General features: G+C 41.7%; 4 protein-coding genes across 4 annotated transcripts; 2 read left to right on the forward strand and 2 right to left on the reverse strand.

Moving 5' to 3' along the window:
• The first annotated feature begins 619 nt into the window (after positions 1 to 619).
• LOC135502281 (transforming growth factor beta regulator 1-like) lies at positions 620 to 7384 on the forward strand. Its single transcript, XM_064794981.1, has 12 exons — positions 620 to 1062; positions 1341 to 1423; positions 1815 to 1940; positions 2335 to 2434; positions 2621 to 2779; positions 3152 to 3344; positions 3774 to 3914; positions 4228 to 4364; positions 4876 to 5022; positions 5398 to 5495; positions 5756 to 5988; positions 6613 to 7384. The coding sequence occupies exons 1-12, from the start codon at positions 724 to 726 to the stop codon at positions 6714 to 6716; spliced, it is 1860 nt and encodes a 619-aa protein (XP_064651051.1). The 5' UTR covers positions 620 to 723; the 3' UTR covers positions 6717 to 7384.
• Positions 7385 to 7619: 235 nt separating this feature from the next.
• On the reverse strand, positions 7620 to 11255 carry LOC135502282 (succinate dehydrogenase [ubiquinone] cytochrome b small subunit A, mitochondrial-like). Its single transcript, XM_064794982.1, has 4 exons — positions 11181 to 11255; positions 10387 to 10512; positions 9903 to 10068; positions 7620 to 9095 (listed from the first exon to the last, which is right to left on the reverse strand). Exons 1-4 carry the CDS (start codon positions 11215 to 11217, stop codon positions 8921 to 8923), a joined length of 504 nt encoding a protein of 167 aa, XP_064651052.1. The 5' UTR covers positions 11218 to 11255; the 3' UTR covers positions 7620 to 8920.
• A 1893-nt stretch (positions 11256 to 13148) lies between these two features.
• On the reverse strand, positions 13149 to 16621 carry LOC135502312 (electron transfer flavoprotein subunit beta-like). Its single transcript, XM_064795035.1, has 7 exons — positions 16517 to 16621; positions 15761 to 15919; positions 15248 to 15406; positions 14727 to 14789; positions 14089 to 14247; positions 13771 to 13959; positions 13149 to 13615 (listed from the first exon to the last, which is right to left on the reverse strand). Exons 1-6 carry the CDS (start codon positions 16568 to 16570, stop codon positions 13789 to 13791), a joined length of 765 nt encoding a protein of 254 aa, XP_064651105.1. The 5' UTR covers positions 16571 to 16621; the 3' UTR covers positions 13149 to 13615; positions 13771 to 13788.
• Positions 16622 to 21863: 5242 nt separating this feature from the next.
• LOC135502577 (transcriptional regulator ERG-like) lies at positions 21864 to 23484 on the forward strand. The gene is made up of 2 exons (XM_064795526.1): positions 21864 to 21960; positions 22751 to 23484. Exons 1-2 carry the CDS (start codon positions 21864 to 21866, stop codon positions 23482 to 23484), a joined length of 831 nt encoding a protein of 276 aa, XP_064651596.1.
• Positions 23485 to 23811: the final 327 nt, after the last annotated feature.

Consider the following 23811-nt stretch of genomic DNA (forward strand, 5'->3'; position numbering starts at 1 on the left):
TTTTTTCTGCCAGTTGGCTGAAAACAGTGGAAATATCAAAGTCTGTCTAATTTGTCGATTATAAAAAAATTTCCGTGGTCAATCACCAATTTCCATCGCACCAGTTACTCGCAAGACTAACCCGTATATCATATCCGAATTTCAGTTTCACTACTTGACGCGTTCTTTGATGCGTCGCGGTCAAACATTGACAATTTAACTGCTAAAAGGCTTAAAAAATCAATTGTGGTCTTGTCTCGGACTGGCCAATCCTATTGGTTTGCTCCTAGAGTATTCTTTTTTAGTACGTTATGTGCATTTGGTTATTATTGGTTATTATAGGGCGCGCGATAATTAGTTCGCTTAGCTCTCGCAAGGATCCCAATTTTTTTCTCGAAAAACGTACATTTTACATGCATAAATTATGCCATATATGGAAAACAAAATGACCGCACCTGGTGTGCGCCGATTGGACTGGCCAATCCTATAGTATTCTTTTTCAGTACGTTATGTGCATTTGGTTATTATTGGTTATTATAGGGGGCGACACCATACGGTGTCGCACCACAGACCTACAGGTCCGGAGTTTACCATATACCTGCTGTAGGGCTAATTACGATTAATACCCATAATGCATCAGCATTATGGCCGCTTCCTGTTTCAATTTTTCACAAATTTCATGAAATAAAACGTCATTTTCTCAAAAGTCTGCTTATATTTTAAAACAGAAACATACTCAAGAGAATGTCTATTGATAATAGACAAAAGTCACAACAACAAAAGTCATCTGTACCCCTTCTTTCTGAGCCGAGAGCCTCTTTACTGCTGCAACAACAAGCTCAAAAACAGCTCAGGGTTCAGCTAATCGGGCAGCCCCAAGCTCGGTCTTCAAGTGGAGGCTCAATAACTATACCAGCTCGTGTTCTTGTACCTTCAACAGCTAGCAGCCCTGGCAGGCCAACCAGTCTCGCTATAAACACTGTTGTGCCAGTTGCGTTTGGTGCGGCTGCTGCTGGTGTAAAGAATAAGCCACATCTACCGGGGAAACCAGTCGCTCAGAAACCTAAAGGTCAAGCGGCGCAAGTAAGTTACACAATAAGTGCCACTTGTCATGATGTCGGCAGGCTATATCACCATGTCATTGTGGTCGTTACAATGCTACCAACCATGATCTGAATTGAGCAATACTATCACTTCACAGCCTGACACTGGTCATGACTTCAGCATAGGTAGGTTGTTGCAGGATAGATAGAAATAAGACAAATTGTGCTCTGCTAAGGAAGACAGTAGTTCAAGTAGGATGAACTTGTCAGCTTTGCTATAGTTCTGATGGTAAATGTTTTCCATTTCTCTATTTTCAGTCCACCACTATGCCTCATGCAGTGAAACCATTAAAAGTCACTCCTAAATTGAAGCCTCCACCTCCGTATCCAACAGATATTGGGTAAGACAATGATCAGATCATGCTGGAAACCGAGACCCACTCTGTTTTCTTTCTTCACGGGAGTTGGAAACACCTATCTGAAGCTTCCAAGAGTGACATTTGACTTACCTTCTTTTTCTACACTGGGTCCATGTTCTCAAATCTGTTTTTGAGGAGTAATTTTATATTTCTAGACAATGACAATGACAGTGCATACATACAATTATGCAGGTTGACCAAATTGCAAGTAGATTTCAAATGATGACATAACTTTAAGCCTGCATTTCATGTTTCTCCTTAATTCATTTGTTGTCAACTTCCAAGAACTTTAGATATGACAGATGATACTGGCCACCAACTTTCTTTGTGAGGTACAAAATAAACATTAAGATGTTTCCTTGTGCTATTTCAGTGCCCCTAACCCCCTCTATGGACCACTTCTAGAGACAGCTGAAGCACTCTTGACCGAACATGGAAAGCCATTACATTTGCAAGAAATCAAGTGCAAGATGCTTGAGAAGAATCTGCTTGATGTGAGGTAGGTGAGAGCAGACTGATATTCTCATGGCAAGCTTTATGCTTGATATCTTCAGAGGATAATCTTATTGTGAGACACCATTAGGAAGCTTTCACTGCAACTATCCGGATGGACAATCAAATTGAATTTGTCTTTTGGATGAAAAAACTCCTGAGAGAAGTATTGAAAAAGATACTTGTTACAAAGAAAAACGGTCTTGATGTTACTTCATAACCTTGACCAATCAATTTTGTTCAGGTTGACTTGGAAATAACAGATATATGGCTTAGCCTTGCCTAAAATCTATCAGGATGGCAGATACCTGTGTTCATTCCATCTTTGTGAGTGTGGACAAGAACTGTAGAGACAGTAGTGCTCAATCACTGCCATAATGTTTACCTCTTTCACTTTTCAGCACAATTGCGCTTCTTGATGCGGCCATAATGCGTGAGGTTCAACTTGGGAGTCATCGCTTTAAAAAGGTCGATGGCCAACCTGGCGTTTATGCTTTGACTGTAAGTTGTAATCACCGGCAAAAGCTTCTTTCCAATCTTCTCAAATCCCCTTTATGTTCCTGAGGAAATCCATACTAATCATCAGTTTATTGTTTACTTATGACGCAACCTATAAAGGACAACATTTAACCAGCACAATCATTGTATGATTTGATGATTAGCTTCTGATGACATTCTTTCTTGCAGACTGTTCCAATACCAATCGTCTCCAACAGTCGCCCCACTTCTGTGTCCAACTCGTTCTCGAATCACGTGGGCACGTCTCAAGCTCATGGCCAGAAGGCTGCAGACAGGGACTACAAGAAATACAGAAAGCTGAAGAAGTTTATAAAACAAACTGTTTTTGTAAGTTCATGAATGCTTGGCCTGTATCTGTAAAGTCTCCCTTCCTTCCTGCACTGTCTGTGTAATCTTCATAAAAAGGTGTTGAATTATTATAGTACAATTTTTTTTTCTCAGTGATATTCTTAGTCTGATAGAGATCTAGGTCCTCTCTAAATGATGACCTCATTCTAAAAACTGGCTAGTTGAATGATATTGTGTTTACGCTGAGCCTAACTTGATTCCTTTCCATAATTAGGAGCTATCTGTGCCACAACTCAACAGTAGAATCATTACTGATTCTCTCTCTGGTAGCCATATGCATGTACATTGTAATATCTTAGCACAATTTTGAAAGTTTAATCAACACTGGCTTAAAGTTGCATTTCATTTCAGTTGAATGCTTCCCTCTGCGATGAGGTGTCTCGTGTCGAGGAGAAACTTGCCCACTACAAAGAGGAGAGGCGATTTTTATTGCGGCGTGTCCTGCAGCATGAAATGCTACAGTCTGCGCGTCGGCCTCAAGCTTCCCCAGCCACATCTCAAACTGCCATGCTAAAAAAGCTGGTATCATCTCTACAACCCGCAGGTGAGACTGTTAGTTTGTGTCCTACTGTTACCTAGGTCAGCCCAAGTTAGCTATAGGAGGTACAGGTACGATGGCAAGTCTGGAGTCAAACATACTCTAAGTGGCTGTCGACACATTAGTACCAACCAGCTGTGAGCAGCTCTCATGTATAATGGACAATCAGCTCTCATGTATAATGGACGATCAGCTCTCATGTATAATGGACGATCAGCTCTCATGTATAATGGACAATCAGCTCTCATGTATAATGGACCATCAGCTCTCATGTATAATGGACCATCAGCTCTCATGTATAATGGACCATCAGCTCTCATGTATAATGGACGATCAGCTCTCATGTTTTGTGGACCATCAAATTCCAGCATCCAGCTACGGCCAAATAAAAATGAGCAAGTTCACCAGGTAATATCTTTAGAAACTTGATTTCAGTAACTGCATCACAACCTGTTGAACCTCCACCTCCTATCAAAGCCGCACCAAACTTGGTCAAAAAAGAAAAGCCAAAAAAACGACCAGCGACGAATCCAACGGCGAATGTGCAGAAACCAAAGACAACCAAGGAGTTACTTGGTAAGTTTTAGTGCTCGGGTTTCATCCTACAATCAGATGTGATTATTTCAAGCAGCAAGGTTTATGACTGTCTTAGTTTAGGTAAGGTTACCAGTGTTGTGAGTATCTATCTCGCTACCATCTGGAATGGGCCTCCTTTTATTGTGGGCTGAAAGTATTGATATGTGGCCCTGGTTATGTGAAATCGTAGTCTTCGTCCTATCCGTCTATTACCAATAGACAAGTTGTGGCTTGTCTTCTTGAACTGGATGCACTGTTAGTCATCACATTTACTGCTCTGACAACTTTGCCTGTTCTCCTCGTGACTTTTCAGATCAGCTAAAAGCGGCGAAGCCTAAGAAATCCTCCAAGGCAGCTAAACGAACAGTCCATCTGATTCCTCTAGATCACACCGGGCGGCCGATCTTTCCCATCTTACTAGGTGGACTGACCATCCATAGCCTAGGAGAGGTAGGTTACTCTGACACACCATGATTGCTGCATGGACTGTATACAGGGCCTCATCTTCACCTGATTGTTGCATGGACTGTACACAGGGCCTCATCTTCACCTGATTGCTGCATGGACTGTACACAGGGCCTCATCTTCACCTGATTGCTGCATGGACTGTACACAGGGCCTCATCTTCACCCTGATTGCTGCATGGACTGTACACAGGGCCTCATCTTCACCTGATTGCTGCATGGACTGTACACAGGGCCTCATCTTCACCTGATTGCTGCATGGACTGTACACAGGGCCTCATCTTCATGCCAGTGGTCTTGACTTTGCGATCAAGATATAAGCAATACCCCATCCAAATTGACAACAGTCTGGTCTTGTCTCTTTGGCCAAGATGTAGTCACTGATAACTTAACTCCCAACAACAGTGGCACTGATTCACACGTGTCCATGTTGGAGATTGATTCCATCTGAAATGTAGAAAAATGTTTCGAGTCTTTGATTTTTTCTTTGTTTTCAGATCATATCCGACCGGCCGTCCTTCCACTCGGCCGAGACCATCTTCCCCGTTGGGTTCTGCAGTACACGGATATATGCCAGCATCAAGAATCCCGACCATAAATGTTTGTATACGTGTAAAATCTTAGACGGCGGTAATGGCCCTGTGGTGAGTTCCAATCGGAAAGTAGGCCTAACGATTAAGTGTGTTGAAGAAAGGCCTTCCACTAAATTGTTTGCAGTGAAAATGTTAACTGTCGTCACCAAGTTTTGTCTCTGTGCAATTACAAAATTGCTGATCGGATGGAAATGGTGCATACTATATTTGCAGTCGTCAAATTAGTCTTGATTTGCATATTTTAGAGCATCACTCCACAAGAACGCAATACTTTATCTGAGGGGTAAAAGTATGTATGTCTAAAACATCTGGGGTCATTGGATGTGACGTCATACAAATCCGTCAGTAACTGCATCTGTAGGATAAACTCACAGATGGTTATTGAAGCGATGTGGTCTATTGTTCTGTTGTGTTTCTAATTGACAGTTTGAGATGTCCCCTGAAGACGACCCAGCACATGTTCTGACAGGAAACTCGGCGTCCGAGTGCCATAGCAAGTTATTACAGCTGGTAAATAAAGCAAGGTATGTCGAAAATGAAGTTTACGTTGCTCACCATTACAACTTCCATTCAAACTTCAACTTTGAGGGGATATAAAGTCGTCGAGATAAGTCATTTGAAATACTGAACATTGTAATTCTGATTACTATTGAATTCAATTGTTACGAGAAATGGTGTGAAAGTGTGAGGTGTTTATAATTTACATTCTTTAAGCCCCAGGAGTTGAAATTCGATACGATATTCATGCCTCACCCTGAAGAATATGTTTATTCTCTGTTTACAGAGGTGCTGATGTCATCGACGTCCGAGGGAAAGGTGTTGATTTCTTCGGCCTGTCACACCCTACTGTACAGAACCTGATCCAGAGTTCACCCGGAGCGAGGAAATGCTCGTCTTATCGATGGGTGAAGTATGAGGTCATAAAGTCAGAGGGAAACTCTGAGAACCAGTACCAACCCATGGATAGTGACGTTACTATTAACTTTGATGCTCTGCACATGAATCCAGCTTTTAAAGGTCAGTAATCAAAAGGTGGTCTGGTCATATCATACCAATAGTGTGTTTGGTTTAACTCGCGATGTGCTTTCCCCAGCACTTATGCAGGTTTCTGGGGCATGTGCAAGTAGTGAGTGGGTATCAGGTCTTTACCAATTCAATGGCTTGTTTGACTTAATCCTCACGCCACATCCATGCCAGATTAGGAGGGCATGTGTACGCCACATCCATGCCAGATTTGGAGGGCATGTGTAGTAGAGGCGACTGAATGATGTACCAGCCTGTTGGTCTTTCAGATGCCACCTCTGCCTGCCTTGTCATGTTGTTCCTTCTCATAAGTGTCTGGCCGAGTCAATTCCACTTCTGCTCGAACTGCAGTTCTGTCTGGTCCTGATGCTCTCTCTGCCACCAGTCAGAACATGAAATATACATATACAGAGAAACCTCTCTATTAGGGACACCCTATCTATCAAAGACACTGCATTTGGTCTCGAAATTGATCATTTCCATTAATGTGACCTCTATAATCTGGACACTTCTTAAATACGGACAGCATTTGTCGGTTAGGGATGTCCCTGATAGAGAGGTTCTACTTTATTTACCCAAGACTTAATCAATTTAAAACCAGTTACTGTGATGTTTCAGCTGCCGGTGTGTGTCAGAAATCAGGAAGCATGACGCCATCTGTCTCAAACACAAGTCTCCGATCTCTTCTCACAAGTGGACCAATGAAAACAGAGCCCAGCTGACATACGGACAACTCGATAGACTCGATGGAGAGTTTGGAAGACAGTGAATAATGTCTGCTGGCTGCTCTGGTTTGCCTTGATGGTGAAACATTCAGCAAATGTAACATTGCGTGAAACTGTGTCAGCCATTCTCCAAGAAGCTTGAGGGATATTCTCTCTGCTAACACAGACATCCACTACCATGTGGTCACAGGCATGTGAAGATCAACATGACAAATATCATAGCAATGCAAACAAGACTATAGGAACGAGCCTGCATGCCTGTGCTCACATGGAACGTTCCTTGAAATAGGCCAAGTTGGTATGACCGTACTTCGGCATTTTATTTTTGTAAGTTTCTCTGTGTACCTGATTATGTGTACATGTTGACATTTGGGCAATTTATTAATGAATTTGTTGATTAACAAACCTGCTTATGGCGTGTATGGTGTACATGTATTAGCGAACTATACATGTAGCGTCTCAAAGCTGAAAAGTAGTCTATATACTACGACTACCTCCAATAGGTCTGGTTCACATCGAACCATTTCTAAACTTTTAATAAAAAACTGTGCTCTCTCACAATAATGATGTTGTAATCTTATTGTTGAATTTGGTACATAGCCACACCTCCGACATGTGATGGTGAGGACAGACCCAGCCTGGTCACTGCTTGGACCTCTAGTATGTCATTTACCTGCTACAACATCAGGACTGCCTCTGGTGGAGATTCATCTTGCTGTACTCATGAAGACGGCCAAACTGATAGACACTGGGAACCTGATATCATGTACCCTCGGGCGGTATAGTAGTTCAACCTGCTGACTGCCCTTATGAAAGACCAAACCTTACTTTTGGAATCAAGGTACCTCATGCCCAAGCCAAACCAAATTTCATTTCCAGATCAACTAAGAACATGTCATGTTGAATAACTAGGATAATTTATTATCATTGACATGAAAAAGCATATTATGATGAACAACCCATGGACAAGTTGTAGCACATGCTATGATGTAGCACATGCTATGATGTAGCACATGCTATGATGTAGCACATGCTATGATGTAGCACATGCTATGATGTAGCACATGCTATGATGTAGCACATGCTATGATGTAGCACATGCTATGATGTAGCACATGCTATGATGTAGCACATGCTATGATAGTTTTACTGGTAGGAGCCGTGGTGGTGTAGTAGCTCAGGGTATTGACTACGGTAAAGTGGTCCAGGGTTTGATCACCAAAGTAACACAATTGTGACTTTGTCTTTATTGTCATTTTAACTTTTAACAGCTCCAACACACTGTACTTGCAGCCAAGTGACAACTCTTCTACAAACTATAAAACACAGGCTATGATTTAAGCTGTCACTGATCACCATGACAATTCAACATTAGTTTTCAGTTATGTTATACAACATAACCGACATTAGTCTCATCACAATACACGAATGGCACTATTCTATTACAATGAAATGCAACCAAAGCACATGAATATCGTCAGAGAACTTGTTTAGTTTCACCCAAGTGCCCGAAAACAAAAGATTTAAATTCCATCTTGTGCGGCACTTCACATGTAGAAAATCATAAGCGTGTCATACATGTACAATGATGTAAATAGGAATGTTAGCCAACACCCAGGCCCTATTGATAGTCACCTTTATACTGTTGGCATATAGTACCGGCCAGCCAAGGGACCTCTTCTCAGGAAACTGATTTTTACTGATTCACCAAAGCCAAGTGATCTACGTGTCAAATGAGCCGTTCAACTTACTCAGCAATAATACACGCAACTACTGGTAACTGAAATGTTGTGGTCAGAAGTTATTGAATAAGGATGATTTTAGGAGATCACAGAAATAATGATAAATGTTTTACAACAACCACCTGTGTGTGATATTCTATCAACACAGTGATATAGACGACTGCAGGTCAAGATCAATACAGCATCTTTATAACTTCACAGTAGAAACTAGGTTCTAAGAAACTGCTTATTTAAGAGCATAAGGAGGACTGCTCCTTTCATAACAAACGCATTCCAGTAGCAGATCGGTAAGTACTTTTTAACACATCGTACAATATTTCAAATGAAATCGTCAGTCCAAGAAATACTTGACTCTCAGTTCCCACAACTGCAATAATAACTAAACATTTTTTCTCCTCTAACACATTACAGGTAACAAAATATAACTTGATGTACAAGAAAGTCTACTGCAGAGTCTGTCTATTTATCCAAGGTCCAGAGTAGTTTGCAGGCTCCCGTGAAGCCAACATCATTGTAGTTGAAGTAACATAGACAAGCGAAAGCCACGATGCCCATGCTGAGGACAAGTGTCTCGCACACCTTCGGTGGGAGGACTTTACGATGAACATAATCGATGGAAACAGTGTCTAGACCCCTGGAAAGAAAAGTTAAATTGATTGAAATTTTACTGAAGGGGAAAGAAGCATGAGGAATGGGGTTAAATGGGGACTAACAAAGTTTAAATACAATGATGGCTAAACAGGTTATCAGATGGACACTGTAGAGGAGACAAAAGATACATTGGTACAGAGGATTGTAATTATCAGTCGACTGTTATTCATGAGGCTGTCTGGCACATCTCAATATCATTCAATATCTTTTTTCACACCCTTGGTTTGTAGCAATGCCAGAGCCCTTGAACCCATGTATAGTGGTTTCAAGACCGAGGTGTGGGACACAGACTGCCAGAGCCCTTGAACCCATGTATATATTTAAATATATTTAAATATTGATATTTTCCGGATGTTTTTTAAACTGTTTTTTATCCTCATGAAATCACCACTTTTAATGTACTCATTTAATATTATGTACAGTGCTTAGAAAATGTATGCACCATTATTTTAGCACTTTAAATCAAATAAATTATTATTATTATTATTATTATTATAGTGGTGTCAAGACCGAGGTGTGGGACACAGACTGCCAGAGCCCTTGAACCCATGTATAGTGGTTTCAAGCCCGAGGTGTGGGACACAGACTGCCAGAGCCCTTGAACCCATGCATAGAGGTTAAGTTATTTTGATGTGGCCACTGAACAAGGAGTCTGAGGACACATCTCTGTGTCCTTGAGCAAGACCCCATCATGTGATCGACACCTCCTCCTCCTTGGCCGAATAAGGAATAGGTTATTAAATAACATTTGTACATCTACATGAAATGGGTATCAAAGTCCCGTACTTACCAATGGGCGTGGAGGACCACTCCAGCCGTCATCAGATATTCAAGGACAGGGTTTGGATAGAGAAACGCTGCTGGGATGACGAAGATGAGCCCGGTGGCCAGGTATCGCTCAATGGCCCAATGTTTGGATGGAAGCAGGTGATGCTTCTCTGGTGCTCCCCATTCAACTGAAGGAAATGAGGACAAATTAGATGTCAACAAATTTGATCATCTGAGCAGCTCATTTCAATCCAATTATCAACAATTAGCCTGGAACTGCACACCTGTAAAAAAGAAGATCTTTCCTTTTCCAATTCCACATTTCACTCCCAAGAATGGCATCTGAATTCATAATGCACAAGTTTTTGTTAGAAGATATTCAAAAGTCATTATCGGCTAAAATTATGCTGCTTGTGTTAGATGTCCAACTAAAGAAGCTGTACATTCAGGTTTTGAAGTCGCATATGGAATCAAACTGGAAGTTACAATGATGGAACAAAGTGTACCTGGTTCACTGTATCTGCTCTTGGTTGCCATCTGTGCTGCTGGGACAATAGTCAGCTGTTTGTGTGCAGCAGTTGTGGCAGCCCATGCTGGCTTGACGAGACGCGAGGCCAGCAATTGCTGGACGCCTCAAAAGAGAATGATAAAAAAAATGAATATGGAAATAAAACATTAAAAGATTGGCATTAGGCCTAGTGGTGTGTGCAAATAGGCCTTTTTCCAGATCCTGCAGATGCAACATATTCCTGGTTTGTTTCAACAATGCTTCCACCCAACGCAGTGATGTACCGGCATCCCCGCTTACAAGATATCAAAGCGACAATCCTATCATTATTCCCAGACCAGGTTGGATCCGGGAAGGCTATTGCATGATTGACCAATGTGAATGTCCAGTCCATGTCCATGACAATAGGCCTAGAATGTCCAATCCATGTCCATGACTATATGACCGAATCTCGGCCTAAAATAAATAAAACAATGCAAAGAAGATGGCCAACTGGTGATGGCAGTCTCGAAATCACTGTTGCAGGCCTTGGTTGCAGGGCTTTTGTATAGAGCCCAATCATTCATGAGCCCAATCATGTTTTCGAGTATTTTGGAACACCCTGTGGCCTGTAAAATATTGAGGACAACGAAGGTCACATCTTGAAGGCAAATTTAGTTGTCAAAAACGGAAAATGGGGATATGAACCCTACAAAACGTGTCATTCAAACGAGAGAGTAGACATTTATCTTTAATTTGCACACTTCTGTTTTGATTTTCATCGTGATTTTCACAGGAAAAAGTAGCTTTTACCTCTGCTAGACAATCGCAAAACACTGAAAGTTGCCATCGGAAAACTTGGGTGTCTTTACAAAACTGTGGATATTTTGAGATTATTCATTGCTAAATTTACTTTGTGATTACTACTTCTTGGGACAAAACTGTTATAAAATTTCTTATTTATTTCAAAAAAATTAGAATTGCAGTGATAAAATGCTGATTTTGGCAATAAATTGTAATCTAGAATACAATAAGTTCGTCGCACATTTTGCAACAGAAAATTACCGTTGTGGTTGTCGTTATTAATCTCATACCGTTGTACCGTTGTGGTGTATCATGACATGTCTTCGGACTGCGGCCGCGCCGGCCGGCCGCGAATTTATAATTCCCGAACTGAACTGACTTTGAATAATTCTCAGAGTTTGATTGGCTGATCATAGTCACGTGGTGTAGCCTTAACTTAATTTTGTTGCCTTAAAAGAGGACAATTGACGGTGAATTGGTTTGGATGGAGATGACCCTTACGAAAAAGATCTCAGATTTACCATGCTCACCATGGTGAATGTAGAATTTACCATGCTCACCATGGTGAAATATTTGACCGTCCTAATTCACTATGGTGAAGTGCTGTCAGTTTGCCATGGTGAAATTGAGACACATTTATCCTAAGGGTAGGCCCCCTGCACCAACACCTAACACTTTCTCAACCCCAATACTTGACCTGACCCAATGTATGTCTGCCCTTATCAGCCCAGGAACTCCCCAACCCAAGCAAAATCATGAAAGGCCATCGCACTATTGTCCGTCTTCTGTCATGGTACAGGCAACAGCAATTGCGATTGGTGAAATCCCAATATCTTTCTGTCAGCATGGTCTGTGGGATGTCGAAACAATCAACCTCTGCCAGCTGCTTATCTATTCAGATTGTGAAGGCCTTGACACAACATAAAAACTCTGACGCGAAACAACTACCCTCTGCCAGCTGGTTATCTGGTCAGGTTGGGTAGACCTTGACACAACCTAAAAATTACACCAAGGTTACCGCTAATGAACTTTGGAGACGACAGGACAGCCTATGTCACAACCAACATCTGCCAGCTGGTTATCTGGTCAGGTTCGGAAGACCTTGACACAACTTAAAAATTACACCAAGGTTACCACTAATGAACTTTGGAGACGACAGGACAGCCTACGTCACAACCAACCTCTGCCAGCTGGTTATCTGGTCAGGTTGGGAAGACATTGACACAACTTCAAAGGGTCCTTTGGCTGTACAAGACAACATTACACTCGCGTTCTACATGGGTGATACAAGACAACTGATTTGTTTTCTTTTGAATCACATCGTCACAAAGTCCTTCTCAAAGTATCTGATGACCATCTCCGCTGTTAGTGTGTCGAGGCTGCACTCCGTCAAAGACTTCATATCAGCTGTTGCTATGGCACTGATGCTTCCTAAACCATCGAGATGGACTGCTCACTCTAGCAAGATGGGATTAAGGATCACTCATTTTTCTCACCAAGTTTTACCCAGGAGACATAAATCAGATATATACAGCCAATAAATTGTCACCGAGTATAGGGTCTACTCACTCCAAGATGACCAATATTGGAACAATCGGGACATTCCAGCAGCACATCCTTGACAGCGTTATAACTGAGCGAGACATTTAACTCTATATGTGTCCGCACTGGCAGCACCTCAGTGATGGTCCATCGGTGTTAACCCTGCAATACAGCAATGCAATCCTTTTGGACAAAGAACGAAGAAGCCGTTTATACATCTTGAAAGCTCATTCTCGTAAACAGTAGTCGCTATAATCTCTTGGGAGCAAAGTAAATTCCTGTGAAAGACACCGATGCAGGCCATTCAAATGTTAGTGCCCTAACATTCAAGAGATCACTGCAGGGTGGAACTCCTCATGACCACTTGGTCCTCGTTAGATTGGTTTAGCTGGAGAGGTGCTTGGCCTTGAACCAAATAATCAATCCAACAGAATATTTCTTTTTTAATGTACAAATTCTTCACATTCTTTCATCTAATTTACATACAAGTCAGTAGAATTCAATAATTAATCAGTAAACACCAAATTACAGAAAAATTCCATCAACATTCTTATGGACAGCTCACATAACTTCATATTGACAGCTCAGCATTTCAAAACTTCAGATTATTGATGACAAGGTGGAGCCCCGACAGGACTCATCACAAGCCCTGCACAGAAACTTTCAAAAACCTACTATTTCAAAGTCATATCCTTTAAATTCTTGTCCTCAAACACAAAAGCCTTAGCCCCGATTTCAATCACCTCAATCACGCATCCTAACGTTAACAATTATTCACAAACTGGTGTGTTGAATATCAACTCAAATCGAATCCTTAAGTTATTATTTCTATGCAGATGGTGCTAGTGGGTCCAGTCCATGCAAAGTTGATCGTCTACAACGTGGGTCTTGGGTGAGAATATCTGAAAGCAGACAAAATCATATCTAAAATAGTTGATAGCAATCATTTTCATCGGTCATGTCAGCGCTTATCACATTGTATAATGTCAGTGCTTATCACCATCTCCCCAACATGATACAGACCAACCAAATATATTTTGAAATAACTCGAACCTACCTCGACTTATTTTCAAACTCATATCGTTCCAGCTTCTTTTAATTTCCCCACTAAATCTGCTACAGTTTCCACCTTGATCCCTGCCTCTCTGGTCGGTGGATCGACCACTTGCACAATTTCTTGCCGTGGAGTCAAATCAACACCGTAATCTGCGGGCTTCTTCTTAGCTATTGGCTTCTTTTTTGCTTTCTGAATGGAAGAATTGGAAATTAGAGATGCCAAGGCAGATAACTTCTCATTGGTGCAGCAAGTTGCCGGATGTCACCATATAAACAAGAGAAAAATCTGCAACAAAAGAGGGGAAATGCAAAGTCTCACCATGATATTAGGTAATGTAGCATATCTTGGTTCATTCAATCGTAGATCAGCCGTGGCAACACAGGGCAGTTTGACCTGTATTGTTTCTAATCCACCATCTACTTCACGTGTCACCTTCAGGTCACCGTTGGTCTTCTCCATTTTAGAAGCAAACGTAGCCTGAAAATAAGGCAAAGACATTTTATACTGTCTGCTGGTTAGCTTATCGGACTCACAACCACATAGTCTTGGGTTCAAACACCATGGCCTAGTCATTGGGTGATATGAATAAAGACTAGCAAATGCTTTTTTCTAAAACTCTGCGTACATTTACACAGGGCCTTTCTGTACAAAATTGAAGTAAAAGCATTCGCTAGTCTTTATTCATATCACCCATTGCCTCAACATATACACGTCAACTCAAATATTGGCATTGTGAGATGGACCCTCTCAACATCTATGGAAGGCCTTTATTGGATGTGAGATGGACACTCTCAACATCTATGGAAGGCCTTTATTGGATGCCGGAGCAAAGTTGAGACTTTCCTTTCCTCATGCTGGTTGATTCTATCAAGGAATGTTTTGTACTCTTACCTGTGGCCAGTCAAGCAGACCTGCCATGCTGGTTGATTCTATCAAGGAATGTTTTGTACTCTTACCTGTGGCCAGTCAAGCAGACCTGCCATCATCTGCCCAGTCTGGTTACAGTCATCATCAATAGCCTGCAAACAGATAAGCACTTCTAATTTGAAGATGGATGAAAATATATAAGATGATGGAGAGTAGAAGAACTCTTCAGAACCCATATTCCAAAGCTAGAGCAGTAAAAGAACATTGGCGAGGATATTTTAACCAAACCTTGAATTATTCGCATACTGTTACTAACAATTGGTGCAGATTTTGGAAGGGAGAGAAGAGGATTTCCTCCCTCTGCTCTCGACATCGAAAAAGAGACCAGGGAGAATATTGGAACACACCAGCAAGACTTCCCCACATGTGGCCAACAAAACGAGTATCTCTTCCTCTGGGGGAAGAATATTATGCCGCTCCATATTTTCAAACAGGTCCAATGAAAAGGGAATTTCCACTTAGGTTTTTGTTGAAAATTTTCCATGACAGATGCAACATTTCAAGTGCTACTATAAGTTAAAATGGAATCTGAATGCTTCTTATCTTTTACCTGTTTTCCTAATATGACAAGATCGATCTTCTCCTCCTGAGCAACTTTGGCCAGAATCTTTGAGACGTGGAGTGGCTGCATGGTCGCGTAAGAATTGGCATCAATCTCAACGTGGACTGCCCGGTCAGCTCCCATAGCCAATGCTGTCCTCAGGGTTTCCTGCAATCAAATCAAATCAACTATTTCATGCTCTTGCCACATTCCACGCCCTCGACAACAACACACTTTGTCAATGAGATATGTTTTAGAAATCTTTCATAACAGACACGTCGCATAAGAGCAAAATATACACTCATTGTTACCTCCATTGTTACTCACCCGTTAACTGTATCACTTTCATGGATAGTCAGTGTGAAAAAAACCAAGGCCTCAAAAAGAGACATGATGCAAGTCATTGGAAAGGAAGATCAAAGCAGCTTGCTCTGACCTGGGGGCACTTGCAGTCAAGCTGCCGACAAAATAGTAAATCCTAATTGTCTCCTAAAAACAGAATGAAGTCTTTGAGAATCCTACCTGTGATTGTGTCGGACCGCATGATACTGCCACCACCTCCGAGGCGATCTTCTTCTCTTTCAATCTGACAGCTTCCTCAATTGCGATCTCATCAAATGGGTTCATGCTATGCTTCACACCATCAGTAACAACCCCCGTCTTGTCGGGTTTCACGCGAATCTGAAACAGAAAAGCAAAGGATATTTATACACCCCCTTTAGGTAGTAGCCACGACAATACTTGCATACAACTACCAGGGGCTAAACTTTAGAAAGAATCCCCGATTGATCGCATTCAACTATAAATCCATTGAACAGTGGTGCTTGGTTAGTCAACCGATGACCTTTTTTTGGGGTGTGATCGGGGATTGTAAACTCGTTCCCTACCTGGGTCTTATAGGCCTACAGGCTCCACCCCTTCCTTGGTTTTTGATGACCTATCTTATCTAGTCTGCTTTTCAGGCCAACACATAAAGGGCCATGAGACTGATTGATTGTCACTGTTAATGCATAACATCCCAGGTCAAAGTCAGATATAAAAATGACTGGAATGGAACTGACAATAGTAAAGATAAGACCAGGTCAATGCCAAAAGGTGGCGCATGACGGTGAAATCTGGAACTAACTGGACTACATAAGACGACGAACCACCACAAACGCAACGGAATGAGGCAGTTTGAGAAAGAGACACAACTTTATTCTTCAATCAAAATGAGCACTGATATGAGGACCTTCAACCATAGTAACTATAAGGGTGAAAAAACATAAGAAAGCGTACCTTGACTGCATAATCGATCACACGTTTCACACCGACTAGGACACGAAGCGCCATCTTGACCTTGGTGACCTTTGGCTTACCAGTTAAAACGTCCCCACTCCAAAACGTCCCCTTACCAAAACGTCCCCGGGTACGGGAAAACGTCCTCGGACCAAAACGTCCCCTATCCAAAACGTCCCCGCCTTCATTAACAATGGTTAAGGCGTATGCCTGTATGGCAAGTGTACTGGATAGCTGGATAGCAGGCCTACTATAAAATAGGGGAAGGGAGTACACTCACTTATTGAGCGTACCGTAAGCACGTGGAAATAGGGTTCGGATAAGGAAGGAATCATTAATCAACGAAGTGTGTACTGTAAATTCTAAATGCTATCTGACTACTTTATTGAACAAGGAAGTTACATGGGTCACGTGGACCTGGTAATAATAATGAGATGGCGGGAAGGATCTAAGCTTATCAGAACGAAGTATCAGGATGGGCGGTCCCAGACAACGTGATACTAGGAAGTAGGCGTGACTATCTATGGGTTTGTGGCTAAAAAATCGTCGCCATCAACACCCATATCAAATTTTCTCAGCGTGGTTAATTATCTACTGATTAATATAACTTACTAAGTTTTATATTTGCATCGATCACATGTAAACAAGGGCTCTTAATCGCGCGAGAAGGTGGGCTGATTAGAACATGACGACGCGGCCCAAATTCGTGAAATTCGCGGCAAATCGGATCATAGTTTTCATGGCCACAATTGGTGTTGAGTATACCTCTTTTGAACGCGTAATTAACTGCTAATTGATACGCAGTTGATAAACAACACAGGTGGGGAAAATGGCTTCTTAAATCTGGTGTAAAACCACGACAGTTTTGCTAATAAACCTGCTCCTCGTTCCTCTATACAAACGCAGCGGATCCAGATAAAACAAGAACGCCAATGTTTTTCAACAGGATTAAAACACGTAATTAGTCATAAACATATTGACATGGAACGCCGACAAAGAAAACACTGAGAGATGTGGTTTTGTGCATTATGTTAGTAAATACCACATATTCCTTTCAAAACAAATCATTTGTTTTGTGTTCTGTTCCTGATCGTTGCACATGGATGCCATTGAAAATAGAGAGGTTCAGATTTAGATTCGCGAACGAGAACGAGGTGATTTTGTCTCCGGTTTACGTCATCGAGTCGAGTTATTTGTTTTTTATCATTGTTTCTGGGCTTATCATATTTTGAAGACGCACTGGTTCTTGTTTATTGCGTTTCTGATAATAGGTAACGCGATATTCGTCGTCAAAACACCACCTCATTCTCGTTCTGGTTCAGGTTATGGCATGTATGATGAACATCACGACTTCGGACTCGAGACCCGAAATGTCCACGTTTTTGGCGCGGTGAAGTCGCGGGTGAAGTCTATCCAGATACAAATAAGTCAAACACGCCTACCAGCCAATCACACTGTCAAATAATCTCGCGCCAAATATCTTGACTTCTTGAATGAATTTAGTTGTTGACTTTTGCACGAGATCCCAGGACTCTGTTCGGAATTCGATTCGGAATTTTTCCCACGAAAATTCCGCCAAAATGTCTCGGATTTAACCGCAAATTACACGGATTTTAAAGTTTTGATAGCGAACAAATGGCCCGAGATAAATGTCATTAAATGCTTTCAAGCAGATTTTGAATGTTAAGAACAGTGTTATTTGTGTTAAAAACATGTTAATTGTGTCCAATCATTGACCTGACGTATGGACTTTGGCAGTGGAGTTTCCCAGCTGCTGGCTGGTAGCGGGCAATATTTGTTTATTTTGGGCATTTTGCGGGTGGTTTAACGAAACTGGACGAGTTTTGTAGCACTTATTATGGACCAATTTGACTCTGCTTTTTATAATGTGACGCTGACGCGGACTGGAAGAAAGAATGCCGTAAGCATCGTTTGGGTGCATTTGGTCCCAGTTCAACGATCGGTGATTTTGTATCACAACTGGCCATTTCCTCGCAGACAAGAGGTCTTTTCCTCGCCCATCGCAGTGACTGACAACAATCGCTTCTTTGAGCTTTGAATGATGCGATTCGCATCGTGTCAAATAGGGCCTAGGACTGCATGTCAGATGACACTTTCCCATATTGGGCAAATTTCTGATCAGCACTTTTAGTTTCACGATGAACAATAGGGAGGTTTCGCTTACGGATGGCGAAGTGCGCAGTACTAACCCTGGTGGTGTCTGTCCTGGACGACACTCGCTAATCGGCTTTCCAACTTACTAGCACTCGGAATAAGGGAACTCTTCAAAAATCGTTGTCGATTAAATACATTGACGTATTCGTACGTCATCGTTCGGAGCCATTCATTAGGGTCGCAAAACCTGCCTAATAGCCTGTTTCCAGTGGTATGACAACATTTCGACGAGTGCCCAATTACAGCCATCTAACAATTTCCTTCACCTGGCTTCCTTGACGACCTCGCCAACCCCTTTTCAATATCACTTCATAGAGGTTATTTTCCGCGGGAATCCAATATGATTTCCTCATGATAATCCTCGAAGGAAGTAACACCAGACTTAACGCTCCCGGGACCTGACGGTTTGAAGAACTGAAAGGGCCTCAATGTCAAATAAAAAAGGACTCTATGAGGCCTTGATTAGTATATATTATTAGATGATGCGACCCCTTATTAATAGGATTATGATGTTGATTAGTCTTTGTCATGTAGGTTTAATTAATGTTTTCAAAATTCGAAAAGTTTGACAAACGAAGGAATTACTTTATGAATGACAACTGATGTATTTTCTGCATCAAACGCCGGATTACCGCAAGAAGCTTCCACAAAATCCGTGTGAGTGTGTGTGTGCGTGTATATGTGTGGGGAATGCATGTGAGAATGCGCGAGCACGCGTGTGTGGGATGGAACACGATATTGAAATGCAATCTCCGTTACAGAGTTCTGGCGTCAAGCACTCATTTCAGCATCCTCGAATACCAGAGTGAGTCGTATGCTCCCCTCCCTCGCACACGTCACACAGGCTCGGTCATTAGTGCCTGAAGTCCAGGATGGTATTTCAGTCACCTTCAAGAAAACCTGTAGTCCTTGGTCTTGAATTTGGGACATGTTGACGCGAAGTCCGCTCTTCATAAGTATAAGTATTTAACTTAAATGCTTGACACATCAGAACAGAATAACTAAAACATACATAGGAAGCGTGGACATGTAATAAAGCATGTATCACTACCATATTTCCTTCCCAAACTACACATCCCTGGGCGGTATTTCATTCAGAAAGCAAACCACGAAATTCTTTAAGTTCTGTTTTGCCGAATCGCTCAAAGAGAACTTCTTGATAATTGGATTTAATGGTAATTTTGACCGGAGGATACATCTTTGGGGTCAAGCTCAAAAGTCAACAGCCATATGATTTTATTGTCAAGTCCGTGTTCAATGGTTTTTAGATTACAATTTTGTTCTTGTGTTCCGCTGATTTTCCCTTTTGTGGTCCGATGTTTTCCCCTGTCACCAGTGCAACTCTCGTCTGTTGTTTTGCCGTGTCAAAAGTTAGGTGTAAAACATGAAATTGGGCGTGAAAACTATAAATCGGGTTAAGAAAGTGCCAATTTTATAACTTTCAAAGGGCGGGGCCAGGTGGAGAAATTTGTTCATTTCCCCTTTCCTGCTTTGCCGATGAGTTTTCACACTTCACGTGCATGAAATTTCCTCAGGATTTGCTCACTACTGAGCTTTTTTCCAAGATCAGCTGCGGCTACATTTCAAAATGGGCGCGAAAATGCTTTGAAGATTGTGATGTCGTGCAGTGTTGGTAGACAGGAAAAAATTGGCGGAGGCGCAATGACTTCGGACGAGTCTAGAACAAGATGTACTTAACCAGCATCTGCCCTCATGTTCCACCACTCAATTGTAAATGTAATTGTAATGATTGGATGAATTGGAATTGCAATTATTCATTATATATTTCATCTAAACTAATGATGATCTAGTGGCCATTTCGTTCGAACATGCCAGCCCTGCCGCTTGGCCAATGTAATGAATGATCCGGCAATTCAAGCGAAAATTTATGTCGCAGTGATTTCAAAGGCTCGTTTGCAGGACGCGTTAATCATAAGGCCTCAATTACTTCACACGAAAATACTGCCCCGCACTCGAGGACAGTATCTTTGTCGGAGGAAATCATGTCTTTCTACATGACTCTGTGCTCGTTGGTGTAAACTGTATTTCATGCCACTCGTCTTATCAAAACAGAACTTCGATAGAAGACAAAACTTTCGTCAAAAATCATGAAACCGGGAAGGAATATTTGCCAACTTTCCATCAGATCAAAATATAATAAAAGTTTACAAATATCCACTCACTTCCACATTCCTGATGCGGGCCTTGTTTCTCTTTCACCTTTCTTGTTTACACAACAATTTAACCCCCTCGCTTCATTTCACCTCAGTACCTAACACCGGATTTGTTTTTCCTTTCACAATACGAGAGTCGAACAATCTCTTTAAAAACACCATAAGTGTCCTTTTATTCAGTTCTCACTACGAACATTTCGCGTGCCGTTCGCAGCAAATGACCCGAATGGTGTTATTTTATAAGATAAGGTAGTTTTTACACGGCGTTATCCTTTAAATTGGTTCAATTTAACTTTAGCAGGAAAACGTGTACTGTATGTAGAGCAATTGTGGCGTTGTTTTTGGCATAATCAAGTGGAATTAACTGCCGGATACCTCCAACTTAAAAATGACTGAAATCACTGTTCTGCCTGTACAGTAGTTATTTATAAATATTCGTTCAACTTGTCGTGAAAAAATAAGCAATTTTCACCTGAGCAAGAAAGGTTGTAAAAATCTCAATTCATATTGAAAAGAAGGTTTTATCAGCGAATCAGAGCAACGCAATATAGCCCTACCCCCGGGCCTTTTGAAATATTTTGGGTATATTAGGTGTCGATGACAGAGGAGTTCATTAGACAGACTTCCAGTTCCAACTCGCACGTGCTAACATTCGAACCCCATCAGAAAAATCATTCCGGACACCACGAGTTTGACCAATAGTGAATCTACTGTTATATCGTTAAGTTTGGACGTTTTTTGCTTATTTCTGAACGAGAGGATTGACGGTCGCCAAATAAGGCCCTGACTGCTAGAAATTGGACCAGGGCGAAATCGAACAACGAAAAGATTACTGAAATTCGCAAAATTCGACTTATTGATTATCTTGGAATAGACATAGTCGACTATTGGATGACGTCATAGCTACTTCTTCTCGACAATAATCGACGTCTGAAGAAGTTTTCTCATTCAGCATCCTTTCTCGAAGGATCAGTCGCCTTTCGAACGGGACCAGCAGGATGATAGCCTCCGAGCCGTGGGTCCATCTGGCCCCAGTCAGCCCGAACAGAACCAAAACAACCCCCTCCCCACCCGGGGTAAAGCTAAAGCAAAGTGGTGAGTTCTTTTATCTATAAATGTTGGCAAGTGAATTTTCTAATCAGTGAGAGAAAGTTGTACCACTTCAAATTATTATTAAATTAGTACAATTATAGCCTGAGTACAAATATAGTATGTACCGTGTCGAAAACAGCTGGGAGAGGATATTATTGTATCAAATTACCTCTGTCATATTATTTGATGGCCTCTTTTAATCAGAAAAACAAAATCAGCACTACAATATCATAATCAGTTATGACTTATTATCTTCACTAAAACGCCACAATTCTAAATAAGCACCTAGTCCGTTGTTTTGTTCGTATCGTTTTGGGCGCTGGAGCCCAAACTACTGCAGTGGAACCCCGGTCGGCGACCACCCCGCTATGACGACCAAGAATCGCCGGTCCCGAATGGTTTCCTCTCTAATTACCATTACAAGGCCCCCGGTAACACGACCACCCTGGTACCCAGACCACGTCTCCTGGATTGGGCGGTCCCAATGACCAAATTCACCCATCTTACCCGGAACTAATGAAAAATTTCAACTCTGAAGGATGACAAAATTTCTAATTCCAAATATTTTTTTCACTTTTTTTTCTGCACAAAATTAAGAAACATCATCAGCCCCTCAAAAATTTTGTCTTTAAAAAATTTTCAGAATTTTGAACTTATGAAAAAAATTCAACTATGAAGGATGAAAAAATTTCTAAGTCCAAATAATTTTTTTTTCAACATCTCATCCCGCTCCTATACGGCAATTCAAATTATTTCATCGTGTCCTTAAAATTATCCATTTTATGTCTTACAGGTGGCGGCCAGATCCAACTGTGGCAGTTCCTCCTCGAACTCCTAGCCGACTCGGCCAACTCGGAATGTATCATCTGGGAAGGCGTCCATGGCGAGTTCCGCATCAAGGACCCGGATGAGCTCGCTAGACGATGGGGTGCAAGAAAGAACAAACCGGCAATGACCTACGACAAACTTAGCCGAGCGCTGCGGTATTACTACGACAAGCAGATACTCATCAAGATCCCGGGGAAGAGATACTCGTATAAATTCTTATGGAAAAGTTTAGTCGCGTACAATCAAAACTATTTGCCACCATTCCCCATGCCGCCTGCGCAAACTTGGCCGTACGATTCCAGATTACCTAGCCAATCATTCAACCCAATGACGTCACATGCCCAGCAGGCGCAACTTCAAGCACACTTCGGACAATTTCTCATGGAGAACAGTGCCTGTCGTTTTGCAAATAGCGTCCCTCCATTTCGCATTCCACAACAGCCAAAACTCCCTGGATGCCCCACTCAGGAATTACCACCATTTTCTCCAACAGTTGCCGACCCGTCGCCATGTCGGTACGCCACAACGTCACTTCCTACGCAGGCGCAGACAAGCCACCCGCTCTCGTTCTGGGACTATCATTCACAAAATCACGCACTCAGGAACTTAGGACACTTGCAACTTTCACCGCCAAAACTATCGCAGAATCTTTATTCACCGAGCTACACGCCGCATTTCTCACCAGGATCTAGATTTTGAGTAACGTGTTATGAGTGAATTGGACATATTATCAATTCGTAGTTGCAGACAAAAACGAATTCAAGTCTCCGAAAATGTGATGAAATCTCATTTGATGAAAGATAAGGCGGTAATTTGAAAGGTCATTTTCGTATGGTTGATTTCCGTTATCATATTGTCGTTTGACCAATCATGATGCTCCTTACATTTTCTATTGATAATCATACCATGACGTATTTCACTTAAGCCCCAATTCCCTGAATATCTCGATATTTTATCAAACGGGTCAGTATTAATAATTATTGTGTTCATGTAAATATGAGAATGTTTTGTGAATATTCCAATAAA

The sequence above is a fragment of the Lineus longissimus genome, chromosome 18 (assembly GCF_910592395.1).
Source record: "Lineus longissimus chromosome 18, tnLinLong1.2, whole genome shotgun sequence".
Taxonomy (NCBI): Eukaryota; Metazoa; Nemertea; class Pilidiophora; order Heteronemertea; family Lineidae; genus Lineus; species Lineus longissimus.